General features: G+C 38.7%; 1 protein-coding gene across 1 annotated transcript in view; it reads right to left on the bottom strand.

The window, feature by feature from the left end:
• LOC121863295 (dyslexia-associated protein KIAA0319-like protein) overlaps positions 1-25,231 on the bottom strand; it is a gene marked incomplete in the record, with an annotated part of 150,473 nt that overhangs the window by 50,820 nt on the left and 74,422 nt on the right. Inside the window, 1 exon segment of the mRNA XM_042361884.1 lies at positions 13,583-13,811. Coding sequence (XP_042217818.1) covers positions 13,583-13,811 — 229 coding nt within the window.

The raw sequence follows: 25,231 nt of genomic DNA, 5'->3' as shown, positions 1-25,231 counted from the left end.
GGAGAGATATTCTTTTACTAAACAATTAGTGCCTGCTAAATTATTCAACAAGAAAAGCTTCACTAGTTTTAAGAATAAACTGCCTACAGAAGAGATAGGATTGACCACTGAAGCATATCCCATGATTGACAAAGAAAAATTTGAAACTGAACTTAGAGTATTCTACAGTAGGTGAAATACGTATGAATGTTGCAGGTTAATTAACCTGCTGAAATTTATCTCAGAAAATAATTTAGATGGTGTTCTTAGTGAGATTACGAAACTGATAAAAATCCTCTTGACAATTCCTCTGACTACATCAGAGCCTGAATGCTGCTTTTCAACATTAAAAAGAATAAAAACTTTTCTGAGGAATACTATGAATCAGGAAAGGCTATATGCACTTGCAATGATTTCAACGGAGAAAATTTTCTTTAACAGTCATCCAAACATCAATGAGAAAGTTGTTGACCTTTTTGCTCAAATGAAAACAAGAATAATGGATTTTATTTTAAAATAAATTTGGATCAAGCTAGACTGGTGTATTTTATCTGTAAGTGTTAAATGGTTTTTTTTTGTATTTTTACCATACTTTTATTATTTTATATATATATATATATATATATATATATATATATATATATATATATATATATATATATATATATATATATATATATATATATATATATATATATATATATATATATATATATATAGATATATATATAGATATAGATATATATATATATATATATATATATATATATACAGTAGTACCCCATTTATGGTCAATTGAACCCATGGGGTACTGCGAAAGTGAAACCAAGGTGAAAGTGAACGACAGAACATGGGATTAATTCCACAGAGACTGGCCCGACCCCCAAACTGCTTCCGACACAATACCTATTTGTAGTAAAAATAACATCTTAATTTTATGATGGTATGCACACAATTAATATTTAAGAGAAATACAGTCGCCAGGTTAATGTCCATTCAGATAATGGACTCAACTCCCACCTTCCAGCTCACTGGCTCCTACCTCTCGAGAAATGTTTGGGTGAAAACACTAGATTTTAAGGTATAGTAATAAATAATAACCTCAGACTAAAGTTAGATAATATAACATATTTCTGGATCTTTAAAAGACCAGGAATATTTGAATATACACTTCATATATTTGCACAAAAGATAACATATTTGCTCTGAGTAAACAAAATACTTGCATTAATAGATCTAAAATTTGTATGCTTATGCAAAATCCATGATGTTTATATTCAAAATGATCATATTGTAAGAATTCCAGCAATGTAAAATATAGGCCGGGTAATTTGTATAAATTTGATGAGCTAAAAAAAAATATATTTCAACCGCGAAAAGGGGTACATGCATCGTGAATGAGCATCCGGTTCCGCAGGGTACTGCGTAAACATGGAAACGCGGAATGTGACCGCGTAGTGAGGGTAGAACATTGCCCAAGCAAGACGCGACGCACGCATGCACGCACGCACACACACACACACACACACATATATATACAGTTGTACCCCACTTAAAGCAGTCAATAAACCCAGAGGGTACCGCTATGAAAAAAAACCGCGCTATGAACAACATAACATATGGGATTAATCAATAGAAACCGCCCAACCCCAAACTCCACTTTTTGAGACACATAACTATGTTGTAGTAAAAAATAACATCTAATTTTATGATGGTACATGCACACAATTAAATCTAAGAGAAATAGAGAAATACAGTGCTAGTTAATGTCCATTCAAATAATGGACACGACTCCCTCCCCCTCTCTCACACTACACTCACTGGCTCTTCCTCTGAGAAATTTTTTGGGAAAACCACTAAATTTTAATAAATAATACCTCAAACTAAAGTTAGATAATACAATTGACATTGCTGATTCCTTGTAAGACCAGAATATTTTGAATATAAATGTCATATATTTTGCACAAAAGAACATATTTACCAGAAAACATTTTATCTAAAATTTGTATGTCATGCAAAATATATGATGTTTATATTCAAATTAATTCACCAAATTGTAAGAAATTCCAGCAATGTAAATTATATTCTGGCCGGTAATTTATGAATTTATGAGCTAAAACAAATATCTTCAGTTAATAAAAAAAATATTCTTCACCACACTATCTGTCAATCAAGTACCCCCACCTTGCCTGCCCCCTCTTCCAACCGCAGGTCAGTCCCAACCTCTCCCCACCCCCAACCAACTTCAAGAGATGTTAGTGAAAAACTAAATTTTAACATTTAGTAAAATAATACCTCAGATTAAAGAAGGAAATGACATTGCTGGATTCTCATGTGACCAGGAATATTTTGAATATAAATGTCATATATTTGCACAAAAAGAGAACATATCTACCAGAGAAAACATTTTATCTAAAAATTTGTATGTCTAATGCAAAAATCTATGATGTTTATATTCAAAAATGATCATCAAATTATAAGAATTCCAGCAATGTAAAATTATATTCTGACCGGTAATTTGTATGAATTTTATGAGCTAAAACAAATATCTTCAGTTAATAAAAAAAAAAATATTCTTCACAGGGAAAATAGATGGTCGGTCGGTCCTCCTCCCCCCACCACCAACCAACCCAAGGAGATGTGTGGAAAACCAGAATATTTAACTTTAGTAATAAATAATACCAAACTAAAGTTAGGATAATATAACTGACATTGCTGGATTCCTTGTAAACCAGGAATATTTAATACAAATGTCATATATTTTTGCACAAAAAATAACATATTTACTCAGAATAAACATTATATCTAAATTTTATGTACAATGCAAAAATCTATGATGTTTATATTCAAAATAATCATCATATTATAAGAATTCAGCAATGTGAAAATTATATTCTGGCTAGGTAATTTGTATGAATTTTATGAGCTAAAACAGGCAGTCAGGCAGGGTGGCGGTGGGCAAATTCAAAATAGCTCAGCCGACACTCACCGCGATATGTGACACTCACCGTATATGGAAAAAAATCCGTGTTAAGTGAAAGTTCGCTTCTAGCGAGGCACGGCGTATATAAAAAACATGTTAAGAAAACCGTATAAGGGGTAATATATATATATATATATATATATATATATATATATACATACATAGTTCACCCCGACTTCATTACGACGGGTTATGGGACCCAAATCCAGGTCAGAAGTCCGACATGGTCAAGTCCGACATAGATAAAAAATAAATTTTTTTTTTTTTTTTTTAATAAAAATCTACAATGAAATACAGTTACAGTAAAAGTAATGAATAATGATGAATGGATACAGTACAGTGAAAGTAATAAATAATAAGGAATGGATACACAGTGACTGAGCACTTAACCACAAATATTGAATGAACATGGGGCCCCATAATTTTCTAATTATACATGGAACTACATTAACTGGAAACGTTTAGGTATAGAAAATGCGCAACATTTAAATTTTTTTTTTTTTATCTATATCTGAGGCGGTCAAACCCCGCCTCGCAGTTCACTTGCACTGCCAAAACCGGAATGCTCACTTTCCGTGTGTGTACTTAGAGAGAGCGGGCGCAAGCAGAGTGCGCACAAGGTCGGCCCAGTCATCAAACATGACCGGTTCTTCACCACCCACCACAGCCGCCCAAGTCAGTGATAGTGATAATTATAGTGAGGATATGGACTTATATGGACTTGAGGGTCACAAAGAGGCCCTGCAAGCCTCTGTGTGATAGTGACACATCGTGAGGCAGGCTAGGCCAATAATCTGTTCTCTCTGCTCGAACTAACCCCCATCCTTGTGCCCAGCCATCTTTTCTACTAATGTAAGTGTTAAAAAACCTAATATTATTGATATTTCTCTTAAATTATTAATTGTGTGTGCATACTATCATAAATTGAAGTTATTTTTACTACAACGTAGGAATTGTCTGAAAAAGTGGAGTTTGGGGGTAGCCCGGTCTCTATTTCAATTAATCCCATGTGTTATGTTGTTCACTTTACGCGGGCCGCCGTGGGTTCAATTGACCGCGTAAAGTGAGGGTTCACTGTACCTACTGTATTTCCGTGTGTGTGTGTCTTACACAATATTAAAACAATTCTTAAAAATGTTTTGAAGCAGCACCCCACAATTAGAGTAACGAGCCGCCACTGTTTATGGACAGAATAAACTATCAGTGTCTACTGCTTCGGGTTCACCTAGTCTGAATTTTGGGGGTGGTTCAGGATGAGAGGCAACAGGACTTTTTTGGGTGACTGTACATTATTAAAATGTACTAAACTAATGTAATAAAATTTTTATCTCTTGTGCAAAATATATGATGTTTACATTCAAATTATTCACTGTCTTGCAAGGATTCTATAATGAAAATTATATTCTCCTAACTTTAGTCTGTGATATTATATAAGATAAAACTTTTAAGCCTAAAACCACCAAACCCTGGCTGAGAGGGAGGAGGGAGGAAGGGAGGTGACAGTGACATGTTTGACAGTTGGAGCGGAAGGTCTAGTGAAGTATTTATTTGTTTATTTATGTCCTTTAGATTGAGTTTTTTGTTTTTACTTACAAAATGTCACAGAAGTGACCGGGGAGCATATAATTTATATTGCTGGAATTCTTATAAGATAGTGATTAATTTGAATATAAACATGCTATGATTTGCACTAGACCAAAATCTTAGTAATCATTTAGTACATTATTTTGAGTACACGTATACAGTACAGCTTTGCCCTTAGGACTGTGTGTGCATGTAAATGAGTAAAAATAAATTAATAAAGTTACATATATCGAGCCAAAAATATTAGTTGAAAAACTTTATGTACACAGAGAATGGATGGCTAAATTTCAGAATGACCAATAATTTAGTGTAGAAAAAAATATTCAAGGACACAACTTTCTTGATATTTACTCCACTGGAAACGAATGTAAACGTAGAACCGGACACTGTATTAGGACTAGCCACGAAGCTAATGCACACAACAAAGTGTGTTTCTCCTAAGGCTTTAAATTAATCAGAGTTTTGTTCATTAATTGAACTGAAAATCCTAATAGGAGCTAATTAGTTAACCGAAATTTCGTTAATTGAACCGTTCATTAATCGAGGGACCACTGTACTGTAATGTATAGATTTATACTGGAACAATTGAGTTAAGGACTAAAGGACTAGTTTGTAATGTGGCTGATTGAAACCCAAAAGCTCATTCCACATAAGAACAATGTAATTACCCTAAAAGGGTTAGGTTCTGAGCCATCTCATAAAACCCCAATTTTACTAATATTTCACCTACATTATTGTAATATGAAGACTATAGCTGTCTAAGGGTAAGGTAGAAAAAATTAAATTTTTAGTTTTTCCCCTCTTAAAACTCACCATGTGCTGTAATGAGCTTTAGCCAATATAAACAAAGTCAGTCAGTTACCCACTCAACCATGCACTTTAGCAGTCTAGCAAGCAGATATGGAACACATTGATACTGTAGTTTGTTTTATAGCGGTAAGTGTGAATGTTTACTGGGAATTACCGTGCACAGTATTGGTAATCACAGAAATTTTTTACCCTTTTATTTCATTGATGTTTGCTTCTATTATGAAAAGAGCAAATATTGTTCATAATTTTGAGGGAGCATACATATACAACTGGTCATATTCTGAGAGGTTCTAGGACAAATTGACAAAAGAGGCACATTAGGATGTGTACAATTACAGAGCTCAGACAGATTCAGAACCAATTATCGGCCAAAGGAAGTTGTAATGATTGTTTATCAGGCCATAGCTTACAGCCCTGAGAAGAACAGCACATATAACATTAACAGTTGACCCCTTCTTAATTAAAGGGAGATTAAGACCTGACCCAGCAGAAGTCACGGTCACAATGAAAGTTTTCACCGCCACATGATTAGCCAAACTGCCATGACCATGTTAACTCAAGAAACTACATTCCAGCCCATCTGTTCAAACACAGCTGTCTCGACACACCCAGATTAGTGCAAATAGTGACGACATCAGCCGGCCTGACACTGCCAATATAAGGGGCCTACAGCTCTTTCCGTGAGACACAGGAGAGACAGAACTCAGCGGCAGACGGAGTCACACTCGGCCACAAGTCGAGGTTGGAGGGGACTTCTCTCCCCAGCACCGAGTCCCCAGCTAGCTGAGTCTCCCAACAGAGACAGAGTCCAGCACACGCTGGGACCACTCTCTTCAGCAGCACCTGCAGACATTCCCCAGCCACTGGCCTCCTCAGGTCACACGTGAGTCATTGTCAGAGCGATCCAAAGGGTGAGTTACTTATGGTGGGAAGTGTATCCATTTCATGTCTAGGTCCGAGAGTCATTGCCTAGTAATGTCAATATATTCATCTATTAATGTGTCCATGCCATTGAGTTAACTAATAAATAGTGTACTTTAAGTGGTGTTTAGTAGATTACCCTAACAACATATTAACGGTTAAATAACTAATCGGCTACGTTACCAACCTTCCTCACTTCACAATCCTATAACAGTGGTCCCTCGGTTAACGAATTGCCTTCCATAAGAATCTTCATTTCGGTTAACGAACAAAAATCTAAATTCTCACGAAAATGTTTTGACATGCTTTGGCTTGCTCACCAGCTGGAAGATTAGTCCACCAACACAGAAATCGATCAGGGCTTACATTCATTAAAATTGGAGTAAATATCAAGAAGGCTGTACTATTCAATAATTTCAAGTTTTATCAAAATTTTTAGTCATTTTAACACTTATTTAACATAATTGCAGTACAGGGAACTAGTTTTTGTTGCACCAATCAGCCACTTGATTCACCCACCAAGGCCTCAGTTTGGGTATCTGTTCAGTGGAGGAAACATCTTTCTTGTGGGTCTTTTGAATACAAGAGTATTTTTACATTTTTACAGTACAGTGGTCACCGTTAACGAGCTCCTCGGTTAACGAGATTTCGGTTAACGAGTTACCTTCCATAAGATTCTCAACTTTGGTTAACGACGCAACTCGATTAACTTACAATACAGTGGTCTTTCGGTTAACGAGCTCCTGGAGTTAGCGAGATTTAGGATTAGGTTACCTTCCATAAAAGATTCTCAACTTTGGTTAACGAGGCAATCCTCGATTAACGAGAGTTTCTTCACGAGCCGACCTGAACATGTTTAGCTTGCATTTGGCGGTCCACTAACTGTAGTATTAGTCGTAATGCAGTATCGGTTCTAGGGCTTAAAATTCCTTACCATTTTAGCAAATATCAAGAAGTTTATACTATTCAATAATTTTAAAAGTTTAATATAAATTTTTTAGTCTCATTTTAACAATTATTGAACACATAATTGAAGGTAAGAAACTATTTTTATCGCGCCATCAACCTGCCAACACCGCGATACGAAGCGTTAGTCTCTCTCTGTCTTTTCATTAGGTAACATCTTGCTTGAGACTCTCTTCAACTAAGCGGCTTTTTTCTGTGTATCCAAGCAAATTGTGGTCATTTTAAATTTATTTTACATATTAGGCAATATATAGAGCAGTGCAGTGTTATTTTTTAAAGAAAATATTCTTTATTTACAGCACGTTTAAGTACAAAATATGCATGTTGAGATTGTTGGAATAAGCGTAATGGGAGGCCTAAGAAGATCAAGCGATTTACAATCCAAAATAAGCAGAAATTATAAAAAACATGAAGAAGAAGGCATTAGAACAAATGCTATGCGAATATATATAATATGGGCAGCATCAACTGTGTAAACAATTCTTACACAGAAGAAAAAAAATTTAAAAAGTGAAAGTGAGAGATAAATTTACAAGGTGTTTAAAGGTAGATCCTAATTACAAGAAACAGGGTTACTTCTCATCTGGATAAAGGGAAAAACAGATGAAAAGGTATTCAGTTTTCTACTGAATTTGTGTGAAAGAGCCAGGAGATTTATGAACATTTAAAGACAGATCAACCTGGTTCATCAAGCACATTTGAAAATTTTAGGGCCAGCAAAGCTGGTTCGAAAATTTTTTAGAAAACAAGTGACACTATTTAGTGTTGTTAGGCATGTAATTTGAGGCTGCTAGTGCTGATAAGGAAAGGGGCAGCAAAGTTTTAATTGGGTTTAAAGAGACTTCGGTGGATGAAGAAAATTATTTTCACAGCAAGTGTTCAATGTGGACAAAACTGGGCTGTTTTGGATACAGATGCCCAAAAGAACATTCATCACAGAGATGAAGCCTCTTTACACCTGGGCATAAGCCATGAAAAGACCGTCTCACTCTATTGCTTGGTGCCAATGCTTCAGGACAGACTGAAGCTATATGCTTGTCTACCACTCTAGAACCCCAGGGTGTTCAAACAACAAAAAGTAGAAGAGAGAAGCTTGGGGTTTATTGGATGTCCAACAAGTAAAGAGCCTTGAGGGTGACAAGACAGCTCTTTAATGAATAGGCTGTTGGTGTGTTTTGCCTTCAAGCGAAGAGCTACCTAACCACCAGCCAACTCCTTTAAAGACTCTTCTCATGGATAATGCCCTGGTCATGACCCTCAACTTGCAGAACTTTGAGTCTCAATTTGACTTTGTCAAAGTGTTGTTTTACTTACTCTAGCCTTCATCAATCCCATACAACCAATGGACCCAGAATGTGATCAGCAACACCGGGGTTGTACATGGAAATGTTTAGGAGGGTCATCAGGCCTTCCACACGATCCTGAACTAACACTGGAAACAGTTCTGGAAGACTTACAAATTCAACATCCTGGAGGCTGTAGGGTGATTTGTGTGTCATCATGGCCAGAAGTCTCACTAGAACCACTCAATTCTTCATGGAAAGCACTGTGGCCATCAGTAGTCCATGATTTGCAGGGGATTTCAGGATGACACAGAGTTGGACCAGGGAGATTTGTGTCCATTGGTCAGATCATTGGGCCTTGAAGTGGAGGATGATGATGTCGAAGAGCTTGTGATGTCTCATGAACAGGGAACTTACTCTAGATGACTAGCAGCAACTGGATGATGGTAGAGGCTGACAACTGTGGTGGAAAGGAAAGTGACTGACCATGTAGTGAAAAGCACAGAGAGTTGAAGATGTGATTTTACTACTGGGAGAAGTTCAGGAAGCTGGCTGAGCACCAAAGATGTGGAAAAATCTGAACTAACTTTGTTGTGTCATGTTGAGGACACAATGGTCTCCCTTCTTTAAACATATGTTAATATTAGTAGGAGATGCCCCACAGACCTAATTGACACTTTCTTCAGTAAAGGCAGAGACAATATGCTAGCCCTCAGCCTTCCCTTCAGGAGAGAAGATGTTCCTGCTGGAGAATCTGTCGGTCAGAGGTTCCTGACATTTTCATGGAAGGTGACTCACCTTCCAAGCTTGATAAATGCTTCTCCTCCACCTCTCTTCTCTTCTCCTCCTCCACCTCCACTTCAAATTCACATCAGCATCATCAGCCAGGAGCCTTCTACATACACACCTCAAAGTAAGTGTGCTTTTCTACCTATTTTGTTGAATTTAGGCAATTTTAGGTGACTGGAACCAAATACCCAAATACCCATTTGAAACAATGGTTTTGGGTTATGAGCAACCTTCTGGAACTGATTGTGCTCGTTAACCGAGGGACTTCTGTATGTATGAAAGCATTATTTATCAATATACACATGACAATAATTTGCATATTGAAAACTATAGTTAGCATGCAGGGCAGTAGAAATGTTAAAAACAATCACAGTGTGTTCAAAAGGCTGCGACCCTGCAATAGGACATCCAATGAGAAGTCCATTATTGAGAGAGTTTAGAGTTATTTACTAAAATAATTGTAAACACCATTCTGGTACAGTACTGTACATAATGCCCTCAGATTCCTGTCAGTATCTTAGCAGTCTCTGATGCTGCAAAAAAAAATATGTAATTTTGGGGTTTTGGCTCAGTATTCCAAAGCTTGGTTAAAAAAAAATCACAATTTTGAATTCAGGTACATAAAGGCATCGTAAATTTGAGTTTCCCTGTACCAAAATTTCCGTTGTTCTGGACATCTTATACAGTAGTTTGACCAGTAAATTGTTGCACATTGTTGTATCATCTTCCATTTATGACTAATCTAAATTACAAATTTGGAGATTTTTACCAGGATCTGAGTTGCCGTATTTAACTGCATGTAGGACACACAGCCATATAAGACCCACCCTCATTTCAGCAGGGAGTATTTTGTAAAAACTTTTGTGTGGATTTTCCTCCTGTAGCCATAGTTTTCATAAAATAATATATACATTATCAGTAAATGTGAGGAATAAATAAAAATAATACCAATAAATAAGTTACAACAAAAAAATAATGTACAGTCATCCCTTGGTTATAGCGATTTTCGTTATCACGCCTCCATCAAAATCTGCACACCTGCTGTTATAGCCCATTTTTCAAGCTGAGAATTTCGTTATCACGCAGTTGCCTCCAGGCGTTTTTACCCATTTGCTTCACCTACATCTATTGAGGATAAAATCTTTCACCTACAAATTGACAATACAGTCAACCCTGCTTACACGGTCCCACATTCCGCGTTTCCACGTTTACGCAGTACCCTGCCGAAACCGGAATGCTCACATTCAGCGATTGCGTGTACCCTTTCTGGCGAGGAGGCTGGCGAGCCGCGCCATTTTTGGATCCAAACCTCCTGCCATCTCTCCCGCCCTCCGCCATGTTGTGTAGCGCTGAGCGAAGTGCGCTAAAGGTCGCCCAGTCATCAAAACATTACGAGTTCTTCACCGCCCCCACCACAGCCAGCCCAAGTCAGTGATAGTGATAATTATAGTGAGGATATGGACTTATATGGACTTTGAGGGTTTTCACAAAGAGGCCCTGCAAGCCTCTGTGGTGGATAGTGATACAATTGATACAAGTGATACAGGTGAGGGCCAATAATCTGCCCTCTGCCTGGAACCAACCACCCATCCCGTGTGCCAGCCATCTTTTCTGCTAATGTAAGTGTTAAAAACCTAATATTATTGATATTTCTCTTATATTATGTGTGTGCATACCATCATAAAATTAAAGTTATTTTTACTACCGTAGGTATTGTGTGTGAAAAAGTGAAGTTTGGGGATTCGGGGTCTCTATTTCAATTAATCCCATATGTTATGTTGTTCACTTTCTGCGTTTCTCACTTTCCGCGGTACCCTGTGGGTTGAATTAACCACATGAAGTGAGGGTTCACTGTAACATATTTGCTGTAATAAGACATATCTAAGTTGCCTCAACAATTGCAACCCCAGTTGCAATTTCAAATTCTGTGTCATTACTAAGGAATAGCAGTCTTGGATGCACTCTAAGATTGAGAGAAAACGGAGGACTCAGGCGTCCTGAAGCAATGAGAAAACGGACTTCTCAGACGGGGGACTCAAATAAAGAATGCATAGCTACATGTTTTGTGGACTACAGTATTGAGCGTACCCTTTTCATCACTTTGTAATAAACCTAGCCATGCCTGTGTGTGTTTATAATCCTTACCATAACATTATCTATATATTTAGGCCGAGAATTTAGTTATCACACAGTTGCCTCCAGGTGTATTGTTACCCCCTTGCTTCACCTACATCTATTGAGGATAAAATCTTTCACCTACAAATTGACAATAACACACTTGCTGGATGAAAATGGATGGAGGTAACAAAACTTGAAAGCGGTTGTAAAAACACAAGCACTCACACATGCCACTCAAACTGACAGACTTGACACTCACTTACTAGATAAGTTTTACCAACCATAAAGACAGTTGAAGCTTTCAACATCACTCACAATGGATCTTGAATGTTCCAACTGTAATCGGACATATCTAAGTTGCTCAACAATTGCAACCCCAGTTGCAATTTCAAATTCTGTGTCATTACTAAGGAATAATGAAGTCTTGGATGCACTCTAAGATTGAGAGAAAACGGAGGACTCAGGCGTCCTGAAGCAATGAGAAAACGGACTCCTCAGACGGGGGACTCAAATAAAGAATGCATAGCTACATGTTTTGTGGACTACAGTATTGAGCGTACCCTTTTCATCACTTTGTAATAAACCTAGCCATGCATATGTGTGTTTCTGATATTTACCATAACATTATCTATATCTTTAGTGGGTCTAAATGGTCGTAAAATGGGAAAATTGGGGTTGGGTCTTGGGTGCCTGAAACCAATTAGAATAAATCCCCTAGGTTCTGTACTTTCGTTATCGCGTTTTTCGTTATCACGCGGCGGTCCCAACTAGGTGTGATAACCAAGGGATGATTGTACTGTATTACCAAACTCCCTGGTTCACCACAGCATCAGACGCCACCTCCGCCGATTCCCTGGCAATGTCGCCCCACACATCACGCCTCCTCTCGCTCCACCACTGAGCCAGCCAGCTAACTCGTGTGCAAAGAAATGTATTTTCCCTTTATGTGTTTACCCTTAGGGCAATTATTTCTTTTACTTTTTCACAATATGTATGTAGGATGGTGTGTGCATGTAACTGAGTAAAAATAAATGAAGAAAGTTATGTATATCTACCCGAAAATATGAGATGAAAGATAACCATAACACCTGACAGCTTGGCCCAGTAGCCTCAGTAATGAGTCTAACCTGGCTACAATGCACCCAGCAATGTTAACAGAAGCAAATGTGAAAAGAAAGATATATGTAAATATTTATTTGTATCAGGTAATTGTGGATTAAAAAATAAATGTTACAGGTATCGCATTAATAGATTGTAATGTAGAGTTCATAAATAGTTACTGCTGAGCTACCTCTGAAGAGTTGGGTGTCTGCCATATGGATGTTAATTGTCTCAGGTTGTTATCATCATCAGTACAGTAGTTATAAATCAAGTTTTTCTATTTACAATAATTTTTTTATATTAAAAATATTAATAATGTATTTAAGTAAGCAATAACATACTTTTAATTCTGGAGTTGGGTTATGCAGAATTTAGCCTACTGGAGACAGCATACAACAACTGGGGGATTCATTAGCTTACGGGAGACCTCAACTTTACATATAGGACACAGGCTGATATTTTGAGCCATTTTTCAGACAAAAAGTCGTCTTATATATACTATAAAATACGGTATATTGTACACTAGCAAAATTGCCCACCTTTGCTTGGATTAAGTATATACTGTACAGTATATCCTTGAATATCGGAGTTTGCCCTCCCCGACACAGGAACCAATCCTAACTTAACCCAACCTACCAGAACCTAACTCAACCTACTCTAACCTAAACTAACTTTGACTGTCATAGTTTGCCCTACCTGACATGGGTAACCAATTGCCGTGGCGATATCTCATTCAAGGAAGATTTTTGGCTTTTACCCAAGCTACTTGGAGGTCCACGGTCAATAGAAATACAGTACCAAGGTGCACAACCTTGGGATCCATGTAATATGTGTATAAAGTTTTTGGTCTCTAACTGCTTCTGTTTTGGAGCTAAGACTGGAACAGGCACTCACAGACATGTCCTTTATTAAAATAGAGATTTGGCTCTGTTAAACAGTCATGACCATTATAAGGAAAACCAAGTTTTAAAATAAAGGTAATGAACAGGAACTAGCAGCATAATTATGGTTACCACTACTGTAGGTAAATATAAAAAATGCAACATACATAATCCTGTAAGTTCCTGGAATAAGATCAGTGAGTTGTAATGTTGGTCCAGTTTGATCGGAGAGTTTGTAGCCTAATGGAGCAGTTACCATCTCCCAGTGGTAAGATTCAATATCATCATCATCATCTGTGCTTCCCGAGCCATCGATAATGACTCCAGAGGTTGGAAGCTTAATTTCTTGAGAAGGTGGGACGATGACCGCTTTGGGAGGTTGGTTGATTCGCTTTGCTGTAAAAGAAAGTCAAAATGAAAATTGTATTTATAAGCAATGATAGAAAGTCTCCCACCTAAATTAATAAAAAATAATGCATTTTTTAACAAAATATTTTTTTCTCTAAATAAGTTTTCAGTCAGACAAATTTAGGTTCTCTGTATCTTATCATCAAAATACATCTGCACATAAAACTGCACAAGACTAGTAAAATTATTACAGTAATACAGTAAATGCCACCAATTAGCAGAATAAACTTTGAAAGATCTGATGGATTGCAAATAACATGGACTGAAAATTAATTTCCGTATATCTCGGCCTATAAGGCGTCGGGGTGCATAAGACGGCCCCCCAAATTTCCATTTAAAAAGTAGCTTTTGAGCTCTATTCGCTGTATAAGACCAGTAGGGGGCAGGGAAAAAACACTTTTATTTGAGTTGCAGGCTGCACTTTTCAGGCATCGTTTGTATGGCTGTAACAAACGCCTGTGCAAAATTTCATGCCATTTCATGCATACTTACCCTGCCGCATAGCGAACGACTTTTTGTCAACTTATAGTGTATACTAAAAATTAGGTGTCATTTAATGTTTTCCAGGATAATGATAAATTTTACATGGGTGACATCGATTTAATCACATGTTATTTTACAGGTACACATTATAGAAAATCATTACAAGTTCATATTGAAATTCTTTTTGTGCGGAACCTTGGCATCATTTTCCTAGACAATAATCTTTGCCTAATATATCTCTCTCGATTATTGTCCCGTCACTTCAGTGCAAGCTTCAGTCATCACTTTTATGCCTCTCGACGCTTGAGTGCTGTTTGGCCACTTGGGCACCACAAATGGTGTCTCAAGAATGTCATTAACCTGTAGATTTGACAGAGAAGCAATGTAAGGAGGCTCAGTCTTGAGTTCATTCCTCCAGTTAATCATGGAATGATAGTTTTTGCTTGCCACTTTAGTTTGAGTCACCACCTTTCTCATGTTGACTACAGGAGCACATCCTCATTCCCATCTCCATCTTTACCCTCCTCATCAGTATAGTTTAACAAATTCTCGTCAACAGCAGCATCAGAATCTTCCTCCTCCTCTTCAGATCTGCCAGTGCATTCTTCCTTTTGCTGATTCTCTCTCTAATTTTTCTTATCATTGAGACAGCTTTTCTCTAACAGTCATGTCCTCATCTGCACACATACCAAGAAGAAGTTGATCTGTGTGTAGGCAGTATGCATTTCTCTGGACAGCCTTCTTCACTATCGTGTCCTCCTCACTATTCAGGTGTTTCATATAGCAGGGGACTGGAATCGTTCCTTGAGCGTGTGTTACGTAGGGTGTATCTTGATGTAAAACCACATTGGAGCACTGAACTTATTATTGTAATGACAATTCTTTTCAACTCATGGCTGGGTCTTGATGTTGCTACATACAGCCTGAGTTCTCATAAGGTGTTCCATGACACACAGGGAGGACCTGGCTCAATAGCAGCCAAGTCATCTTCAACAACACCTGTGATAACTCCTTTACAAATCCTATACAGGTATTTCTGATCCCAGGACAGATCTCCCACTTCATCATTAAACACAGGGAAATCAGGAAACTGACTGGCTGGAAGGCGACAACTGGAAGCTCAGACAAAGACTTCTATGATCTGCTTTCCAATGGGACCACGCCAATGCTCAGGACCACTTGGTTTACCATCATAGTGATAAACTTTGCGGAAAGGCAGCTCATTTCCGTGAAGCTGACATATGAAATAATGGGCGGGTGACCAAGTAACATTTCAAGATGATGAATGACTCCATTTTCTGATCCTACATTTACATTGGTTCCATCACAACCAACACACACAATGGGCTGCTGGGTTAGATTTTTCTCCACCAGAAACCGTGAATAGTTTTGGCAATCTGCTTTCCGTGTCCAGTCTTGGGAGTCACATGTGTGAGATATTCATTGCCAGGCTCAACCATGATGACATAATGATCTTTCACCATCATCCTGAACTCTATTTCTCGGTCTTCTCATTCTTTATCATCACACGGTGGCGGTCTTCCTACCATCAAAATAGAGTGGCGTCAAATTATCTAAACTAGCCATCTCAATTTCTTGCCTCTTAAATCGGTATTTTTGTCTCGCATCCCGCAGCTTATGTGGTCCAATAACCTGACTCTTGTCATCCTTTGTGATAATGCCATAGTCAGTTAAGGTGGCAGTAGCAATGGCAGCTCCAGCATAATCACTAATCAAGTATCGGTCACAAGACAACTTAAATGAAATAAGAGATATGAAAAAAAAGTTGATAAACACTGAATAGAACATTGCACCGCCACAGCGGCTGTTTGGCTAGTACTGCAGGTAAATTTAAAAATTTCAGTAGAAAATGCGGCAGACTAAACCTCGACATATCAGCTTCAAATTTGGCATGGAGTCTTAGATATGTACTGTATAAGGAACAATGCCTGAAGAGTGCAGCTTTGAGCAAAATTTCACTGCCCCCTAAAGACCAGTACCCCAAATGTGACTTACCCACTGACTCAGTAGTCCTCTACCAACCATCCTTGGTTTTTTAAAATAAGGCCAATTCACTTCAAGTAATATCATCAAATGTTACCCGCTGGTGTAGTGTAAACACTAGTGACGTCCACAAGCATCTGCTATTTACGGTATGGAACTGATAATGTTAATGGTAAAATTTTTCCATTTACTTGAAATGGATTTACCGATTTATTTGTTTATTTATTTATTTATAATATACTGTAACATATCACACTGCAAGTATTTTCTTTAATTTATACACTTAGCCATACGGGCGATCATTGGTGGAAGTGTTACCTGCGTCTCAGTGGTGGGACTGTGTTCCCTGTTTATACAACAATACCACCGTATTCTAATTGTGTTGTTTCATTAGGATTTGAGTGAGAAGGTTACGTATATATATATATATATATATATATATATATATATATATATATATATATATATATATATATATATATATATATATATATATATATATATATATATATATATATATATATATATATATTTATATATCATATAATATATATATAAGATATGATATATATATATATATATATATATATATATATATATATATATATATATACATACACAGTTGGTCCTCACATTACGCGGTTAATGTAACCCGGAGGGTCCCGCGGAAAGTGAGGAATGCGTTAAGTGAACAAAAGAACATATGGGATTAATTCCAATAGAAACCAGCCCGACCCCCAAACTCCACTTTTTGACGACACATAACTATGTTGTAGTAAAAATTTTATCTTAACTTTATGATGGTATGAAAAAACAAGTAATATAGAAGAGGTTAGGTTAGGAAAAATAAAGGTTAACATAGGAAAAATAAAGGTTACGTGAGAGAAACTAAAAGTTAGGTGGAACACTTACGGTAGTAGAAGAGATGGGTTGGCATACGGGGATGGAGGCTGGTTCCGAGGCAGAGGGCAGATTACTGGCCCTCAGGTGAATCACCATTACTAGGTGAATCACCATCACTGTCACTTACAGTTGTCAGGGCTTCCCTGACAAATCCCTCAAAGTCAACTTCACTGTCACTATCACTGGCTTGGGCTGGCTGTGGTGGGTTGCGGGCGAAGAACTCGGTTATGCTTTTTTGACGGCTGGTGTTTATGTTGTCTTGGTACACCGTGATGTACGGCTCCATAGCCTGCACCAGCCGGGTATGGAAGACTTCATAGCGGTCATCGTCATTGTCGCGGGAAAGGAAGGACTTCATTTTCTCTGCACACTCTATGGCACACTTAATATCACTATGACTTAAACTGTGTTCTTCGGAGAATGACGCACCTTCTTCCTCCTCTTCACTGACGTGTTCTTCTTCCAACATCTCGTCGGCAGTCACTTCAGGATCTCTGATCACCTCCAGGATGTCTTCGTTGGTGGTCTCGGAGAAGCCTTCAGCTGTAATATTGAGCAAAGCTTCTCTGGCAAGGTCCACTGCTATTGCAACAGTCTGAACCTCACCAGTCACAGGTTCACTCCTCCTCTCACCTGGTATGCCATGCAACACATGTCTCCATGCGTGACGAATCGTAGCAATAGTCAGCAGATCCCATGCCTCCACCAAGAAGTCTACAGCTTGTTTAACGTTAAACTTCTTCCAAAATTGTTTGACGAGAAGTTCTTGAGTCACCACCTCTTGTTCCTTGTCCTCGTCGCTTTTGCTCTCGCTGTCGGTGTCACCCAGCTTACGCAACTCATCCTTGGTGTTGGTAGAGTCGTTCAGGAGCTTGAACTTCTTTGCAGAGTACGCAGCTTTCACATTGCAAATCAACTCCTGGTCCATGGGCTGGATTAATGACGTAGTGTTGGGAGGAAGGAAGACCACTTTTACGTTGGGGTGACGATCCATAAGTAGGGGCGAGTGTCCAGGTGCGTTGTCAAGGAGCAACAAAATATTGAATGAAACATTCTGTTGCTCGCAGAATTTCTTCACGTCGGGAACAAAACAGTTGTCAAACCAGAAGAGGGACAGAGAAGAGGACATCCACGCCTTACGTGCGGTTAGCCAGTGGACATTAAGCTTGTTCATGTCCATATTCTTGTAGGCGTGCGGCTTGCGGGCTGTGTGAATCACCGATAACTTTGGTTTACAGGTACCGGAGGCATTGGTGGTAAACAGGACGGTGATGCGTTCCTTCTGCAACTTCCGACCCCTTACCTTGCTGGCAGACTGGACAACGAAGGTCTTGGAAGGTAGCTTTTTCCAGAAAAGACCAGATTCGTCCATGTTAAACACCTGGTCGTCAGTGTACTGTCCTTCCTCCATAATCTCACGTAAGAACGGAGGAAAATCTCTAGCCGCCACACGGTCAGCACTCGCTTCCTCACCACCAATGTTGATGTTGGTGATCGTGTTCCTCTTCTTAAACCTATGCAGCCAACCAGAGGAAGCATTGAAGGGTTTGGGCTCTGCAATTCCCAGCTTACGTGACACTGCTGCGTATAGCTCACGTGCGTACTCCTGCACTGAGCGCGTGTCCACCGCCATATTGCGTCGCGCCTGACGAATCAAATAACTCACCAGCAAATTTTCCACTTTTGCCAGCACCCTGTTCTGGCAATACCTGATAGATGAAGCATCTGCAGACTTTGTGATTTTCATGTGCGCTTTGATCTTGGCTGCATCCTTCTTGATCGTGCGAATCGTAGATTCGTTGACGCCATGCTGGCGCGCGAGATCAACTTGCCGTGTTCCTTTCTCCAAATCTTGAACAATTTGGTACTTCACCTCGTAGCTTAAGGAACGTCGTGTCTTCTTTGGCTTAGTGCCGCTGGGTCCAGGTAAGGAAAGGTCTCTCTCTGGTGGCGGTGGTGGTCCGGCGGAAGCCATTTTACGGAACACTGGATGCGCGTTTACAGGGTGTGGCCTTGAGGGATGAAACTGCTGCGGCTAGGTCAAGCATCGTCTTTCCTCCCTCCCTCCCCGGGGTGGTCACGTCATAATAGTTTAAGCCAATTACAGCTAGCAGCAGAGGGGGGTAGGGATGCATGGCCAATCACAGTCCGATACGTCATATGACGTCAGTGATAACGCAACAAAGACACACACACTGCGCAACCTTACCGCGCCGCTTGCCCAAGCGGAGGGAGGAGGAGGGAGAGGCGATGAGCGCAGGCAGGCAGGCAGGCGGGTGGCGCGTGGGGCAAATCTAAAAATAGCGTCTCGAGCCGGACACTCACCGCGTATATGTGGAAAAAATCCGTGTTAAGTGAAAGTTCAGCTCTGGCAAGGCACCGCGTATATGGTAAAACGCGCTAAGTGAAACCGCGTTAGGCGGGGTAATACTGTATATAAATCATGTGGCTTAGAAATTAAGAAAAGATAATATAAAACTATAAAAATAAAAAGAAATGAAGAGCAAGGGGTGCATATGTGTGGGAAGTGAACTACATTAACTCGCCAGCCCAGTCTTCGCATTTTTTGTTACATGTAATGAAACGATAGAAGTCGTGGGAAAATAATTATGATATACTCTAATATGACTTAGAAATAAAGAAAATATAATATAAAATAAGAAAAATGAAGAGCATGGGTGTTTATGTTTGAAAAGTGAGTGTCTGGCGGCGGTTATAACGTGGATGACTCGCCAGCCTCGTATATTGCTACTTGTACTGAAACTATAAAAGTAGAGGAAAAATCATTACAATACTCTAATGTGGCTTAGAAATAAAGAAAATATAATATAAAACTATAAAACACAAAAAATGAAGTGTAGGCGAGAAAGTGTGGGGAGGCGGTGGGCTATAACTATGTGGCCGCGCTCCCTCCCGATGTGATGTCGTGGCATACACAAAGCGCAGAGCAGCAGCCACACGTCTGTGAGTCAGGTGGTTGACTGCTTGGCTGAAGTGGGTCGTGTTGTCGAGAAGATGGTTTGAGTGCAGAAGGAGCAATTTTTGTACATCGATTTTATTGCTTATCATAGCATTAAATATGGCAGACCATCCCCATTGCAGGCAGTATTCAAACTTACAATACTAGCTGATTTAGGAGGAGTTTTTATTATTATTATTATATGAACTTGGTGCCGGTTAGTTGAATCTACCGGTTGACCTGATACCAGATAAGAGCAATTCTACTGTACAATGTGAACATGAGTGATGTGATGTCCTTTCAATGTAGGAAAAAAAAAAGGTAAGTAACAAAACCGATACTGATCGATAATCATTGAATTACACGATCTTGTCCATGTTGTATCACCATAGAACATAGCTTGCAAGTGCACTGTGTGGCCGCATGGCAGCGTTCATGTTTGATGTTGTGAAGATGAGCGCTGCCATGTGGCCACCTGGTGCACTACAGAAACAAGCTACAGGTAGTCCCCGACTTACGACTGACTCAACTTCCAGTACGTCCATCCGCACTTACGACCAAATTTTTTTTCAAATGACGCGCGCATTTTCTATACCGAAACGTTTCCGTTATGAGCGAGAGCGTGGAGTGGCTTGGATCACCGCGTGGGTACACTCACTCAGTACAGCGCTTAGTTGGTGTTTGGCTATCGTATCCTATACTGATCGCGCTGTGAACTTCCGTTATTATCGTATTTAATTGACTTTATAATGACTGGAAAGCGTACAAGTGAGAGTGCTGGTGGTGCTCCAAAGAAAAGGAGACAGGCAATTACTTTTGAGATGAAAATGAAGATAATAACTCAGCATGAGAATGGAAAAACTGTAGCAACAATCTCACGTGACCTGGGTTTCTCACACTCGACCATATCCACTATTGTGAAGGACAAGGAACGTATTCGTGATGTAGTGAAAGGAACAACACCTACAAAGGGAACTATAATTTCGAAGAAAAGACAAGGTCCTATTCACGATATGGAAAAATTATTGGTGATATGGATAGAAGACCAGATACAGAAGAGTGTACCCTTAAGCCTTTCTAACCTTACAGGCTAAAGCAAGAAGCCTGTTCCAAAGCCTGAAGGAGCAGGCAGGAGATGAATGTGAGCAAACCTTTACAGCAAGTCATGGGTGGTTTAATAGATTTAAAAAACGCTACAGTCTACACAATGTTAAGGTGAGTGGAGAGGCAGCTAGTGCTGATGTTAGTGCTGCCGAAGCTTTTAAGGAGGAGTTAGATGATGTGATTGTGGAAGGGTATTATTTGCCTGAGCAAACATTCAATGTAGATGAGACTGGATTATTGTGGAAGCGCATGCCTAAGCGGACATACATCCACAAAGAGGCGAAAACAGTGCCAGGATTCAAGGCATTCAAGGACAGAATTACACTTCTGTTGGGGGGGAATGTTGCTGGTTTCAAGCTAAAGCCCTTCATGATCTATCATTCAGAGATCCCCAGGGCTTTTAAACATGTCAGCAAGCACACACTGCCAGTGTTTTATCGCAGTAATAAGAAAGCCTGGATGACCTTAGCACTGTTTGAGGATTGGTTCATGACTTGTTTCATTCCACGAGCCAAGGAGTATTGTCTGCAACAACGGATTCCATTCAAGATTTTGCTGATTTTGGATAATGCTCCGGGACACCCACCACACCTGGACGACATGCACACTGATGTTAAGGTAGTGTACATTCCACCTAACACTATCTCTGTCATCCAACCCATGGATCAAGGTGCTATTGCTGCCTTTAAAGCGTATTATTTACGCACAACCTTCGCTCAGGCTGTTGCTGCTACTGAAGGTGAGAAAATGCTCAGAGAGTTTTGGAAGGTGTACAACATTTTGTCATGTATAAAGAACATTAGCGCAGCATGGGATCAGGTTACAAAACATTGCATGAATGGAATATGAAAGAAAGTCCTGAAAAGATATGTGAACAGTTTTAGAGGATTTAATGAAAATGAAGTTATTTCAGATATTACAGGTTGTACCTCTCTAGTCCGGCATTCTGTGGTCCGGAAACTCCCGTGGTCCGGAAACTCCCGTGGTCCGGAACGATTTTAGTTTGTCTAATAGGTAGATAGGAAGCTTTTTTTTTTTTTTTTTTTTTACTTTTCTGAATTAATATTATTATTACAGGAGTATTAAATTTTTGCCCCTCAGGCCCCAATGTGGGTCAGTGACCTATGCCCGGGTGGGCTAATCCCCGTAAAAAAAAACAACAACAAAGCCGCGGGAAATTAAGGTTTGTTTACATCCGGCAGTTCGGCTGCTCTCTCTCTGCTTGTCTATACAGAGTACAACATTTAACCCTTCAATATATATGAGCAGTAAATAAGTGTTGCTTTCATATTCTTATGTAGAGTAATGACGATATGTTTTCACATATGCGCACTTACATACGCGCAGTCTCACTTTTTTTTTTACTATTAATGGTTAGCTACATATATTGTTCCATTTATTAACATTAAATAACATTACAGGTACAGGTTGTACCTCTCTAGTCCGGCATTCTGTGGTCCGGAACGATTTTAGTTTGTCCAATAGGTAGATAGGCAGCTTTTTTTTTTTACTTATCTGAATTATTATTATTATTACAGGAGTATTAAATTTTTGCCCCTCAGGCCCTAATGTGGGTCAGTGACCTATGCCCGGGTGGGCTAATCCCCTTAAAAAAAAAAGCCGCGGGAAATTAAGGTTTGTTTACATCCGGCAGTTCGGCTGCTCTCTCTCTCTCTCTCTCTGCTTGTCTATACAGAGTACAACATTTAACCCTTCAATATATATGAGCAGTAAATAAGTGTTGCTTTCATATTCTTATGTAGAGTAATGACGATATATTTTCACATGTGCGCACTTACATACGAGCAGTCTCACTTTTTTTTTTACCATTAATGGTTAGCTACTTATATTGTTCCATTTATTAACATTAAATAACATTACAGGTACTTCAAGCAACCATATTCATTTTTTTACATTAATTTTACTACAGCTAAACTCAGGGTCTTATTTTCTTCAGTTTTATATGTAGAACCAATCAGTCACTGGTTTCGTAAGCTTTAGCATAAACAATGCCGGCAGCCGTCTCGTCTCCTCTAATATTCCACATATTATTAATAAATTGTATTGTAAATTTTGCACACACGTACATTAATTCAATAAAAACAAATTCAGAAACATTAATTAAAATATATATGAACAGTAAATAAGTGTTGCTATCATATTCTTATGTAAAGTAATGACGATATGTTTTCACGTGTGCGCATGCGCACTTACATATGCGATCTCTCTTTTTCTTTACCATTATCGTTAGCTACTTCTATAGTTCCATTTATTAACATTAAATATCATTACTTAAAACAACCATATTAAGTTTACTACAGCTACAACCAAGGTCTTATTTTCTTCAGTTTTATATGTAGAACCAGTCAGTCACTGGTTTTGTAATCAACGAATACAATGCTGTGTCATTTCCTCGTGTGTTTTAATATTCTACATATTATTAATGAATTGTATTGCTCATTTTGCACACAAACATTAATTCAATAAAAAAGACATTCAGTAATAAACAATAATGAATCTTTTGTACATAAGAGAAATGACGCTGTTTACACGATTATGCACGTCGTCTGCACGTTGGCGGGCCGTTCAGACCCGTCGAAATTCAAGTTTCCGCCGTCAAAATTTTTATTTATTTATTTTTTTGTGTGTTCCAATAAAATACGTTAAGAATTAAAAACTCGCGAAATTTGAGAAGCTACTATACGACATTTAACCCTTCAATATGTCTTCAAAGAGACCATGATGCAGAGAAAGTGGTGCTAGTGCTTCCAGGCTTAAGCACAAGTCACTATCTATCCAGGAAAAGGGTGAATTTCCATGGTCCGGCAATTTCCATGGTCCGGCACCGGTCAGGTCCCGAGGTTGCTGGACTAGAGAGGTACAACCTGTACTTCAAACAACCATATTAATTTTTTTACATTAATTTTACTCCAGCTACAATCAGGGTCTTATTTTCTTCAGTTGTATATGTATAACCAATCAGTCACTGGTTTTGTAAGCTTTAACAAAAACAATGCCGGCAGCCGTCTCGTCTCCTCATGTGTTTTAATATTCCACGTATTATTAATAAATTGTATTGTTAATTTTGCACACACAAACATTAATTCAATAAAAACAAATTCAGAAACATTAATTAAAATATACATGAACAGTAAATAAGTGTTGCTTTCATATTCTTATGTAAAGTAATGATGATATGTTTTCACGTGTGCGCATGCACACTTACATACGCGATCTCTCTTTTTTCTTTACCATTATCGTTAGCTACTTCTATTGTTCCATTTATTAACATTAAATAACATTACTTAAAACAAACATATTAATTTTACTACAGCTACAACCAAGGTCTTATTTTCTTCAGTTTTATATGTAGAACCAGTCAGTCACTGGTTTTGTAATCAACGAAAACAATGCTGTCTCATTTCCTCGTGTTTTAATATTCTACGTATTATTAATGAATTGTATTGCTCATTTTGCACACACAAACATTAATTCAATCAAAAAGACTTTCAGTAATAAACAATAATGAATCTTTTGTACCTAAGAGAAATGATGCTGTTTATACGATTGTGCACGTCATCTGAACGTTGGTGGGCCGTTCAGACCCGTCGAAATTCGAGTTTCCGCTGTCAAAATTCTAAATGTGTTGTTTTTTTGTGTGTTCAAATAGAAAACGTCGAATTAAAAACTCGCGGAATTTGAGAAGCTACTGTACGACATTTAACCCTTCAATATGTCTTCAAAGAGACCATGAAGCAGAGAAAGTGGTGCTAGTGCTTCCAAGCCAAGTCACTATCTATCCAGGAAAAGGGTGAATTTCCATGGTCTGGAAATTTCCATGGTCCGGCACCGGTCAGGTCCTGAGGTTGCCGGACTAGAGAGGTACAACCTGTAGTAACAAGATAGTGGAGTTAGGTAAACAGCTGGAGTTAGAAATTGATAATGAAGATGTTGA

This window comes from Homarus americanus, unplaced genomic scaffold (genome assembly GCF_018991925.1).
Source record: "Homarus americanus isolate GMGI-L3 unplaced genomic scaffold, GMGI_Hamer_2.0 scaffold46197, whole genome shotgun sequence".
Classification (NCBI taxonomy): domain Eukaryota; kingdom Metazoa; phylum Arthropoda; class Malacostraca; order Decapoda; family Nephropidae; genus Homarus; species Homarus americanus.
Note: the sequence above shows the minus strand (reverse complement) of the source record. Positions and strands in the feature narration are given on the sequence as shown.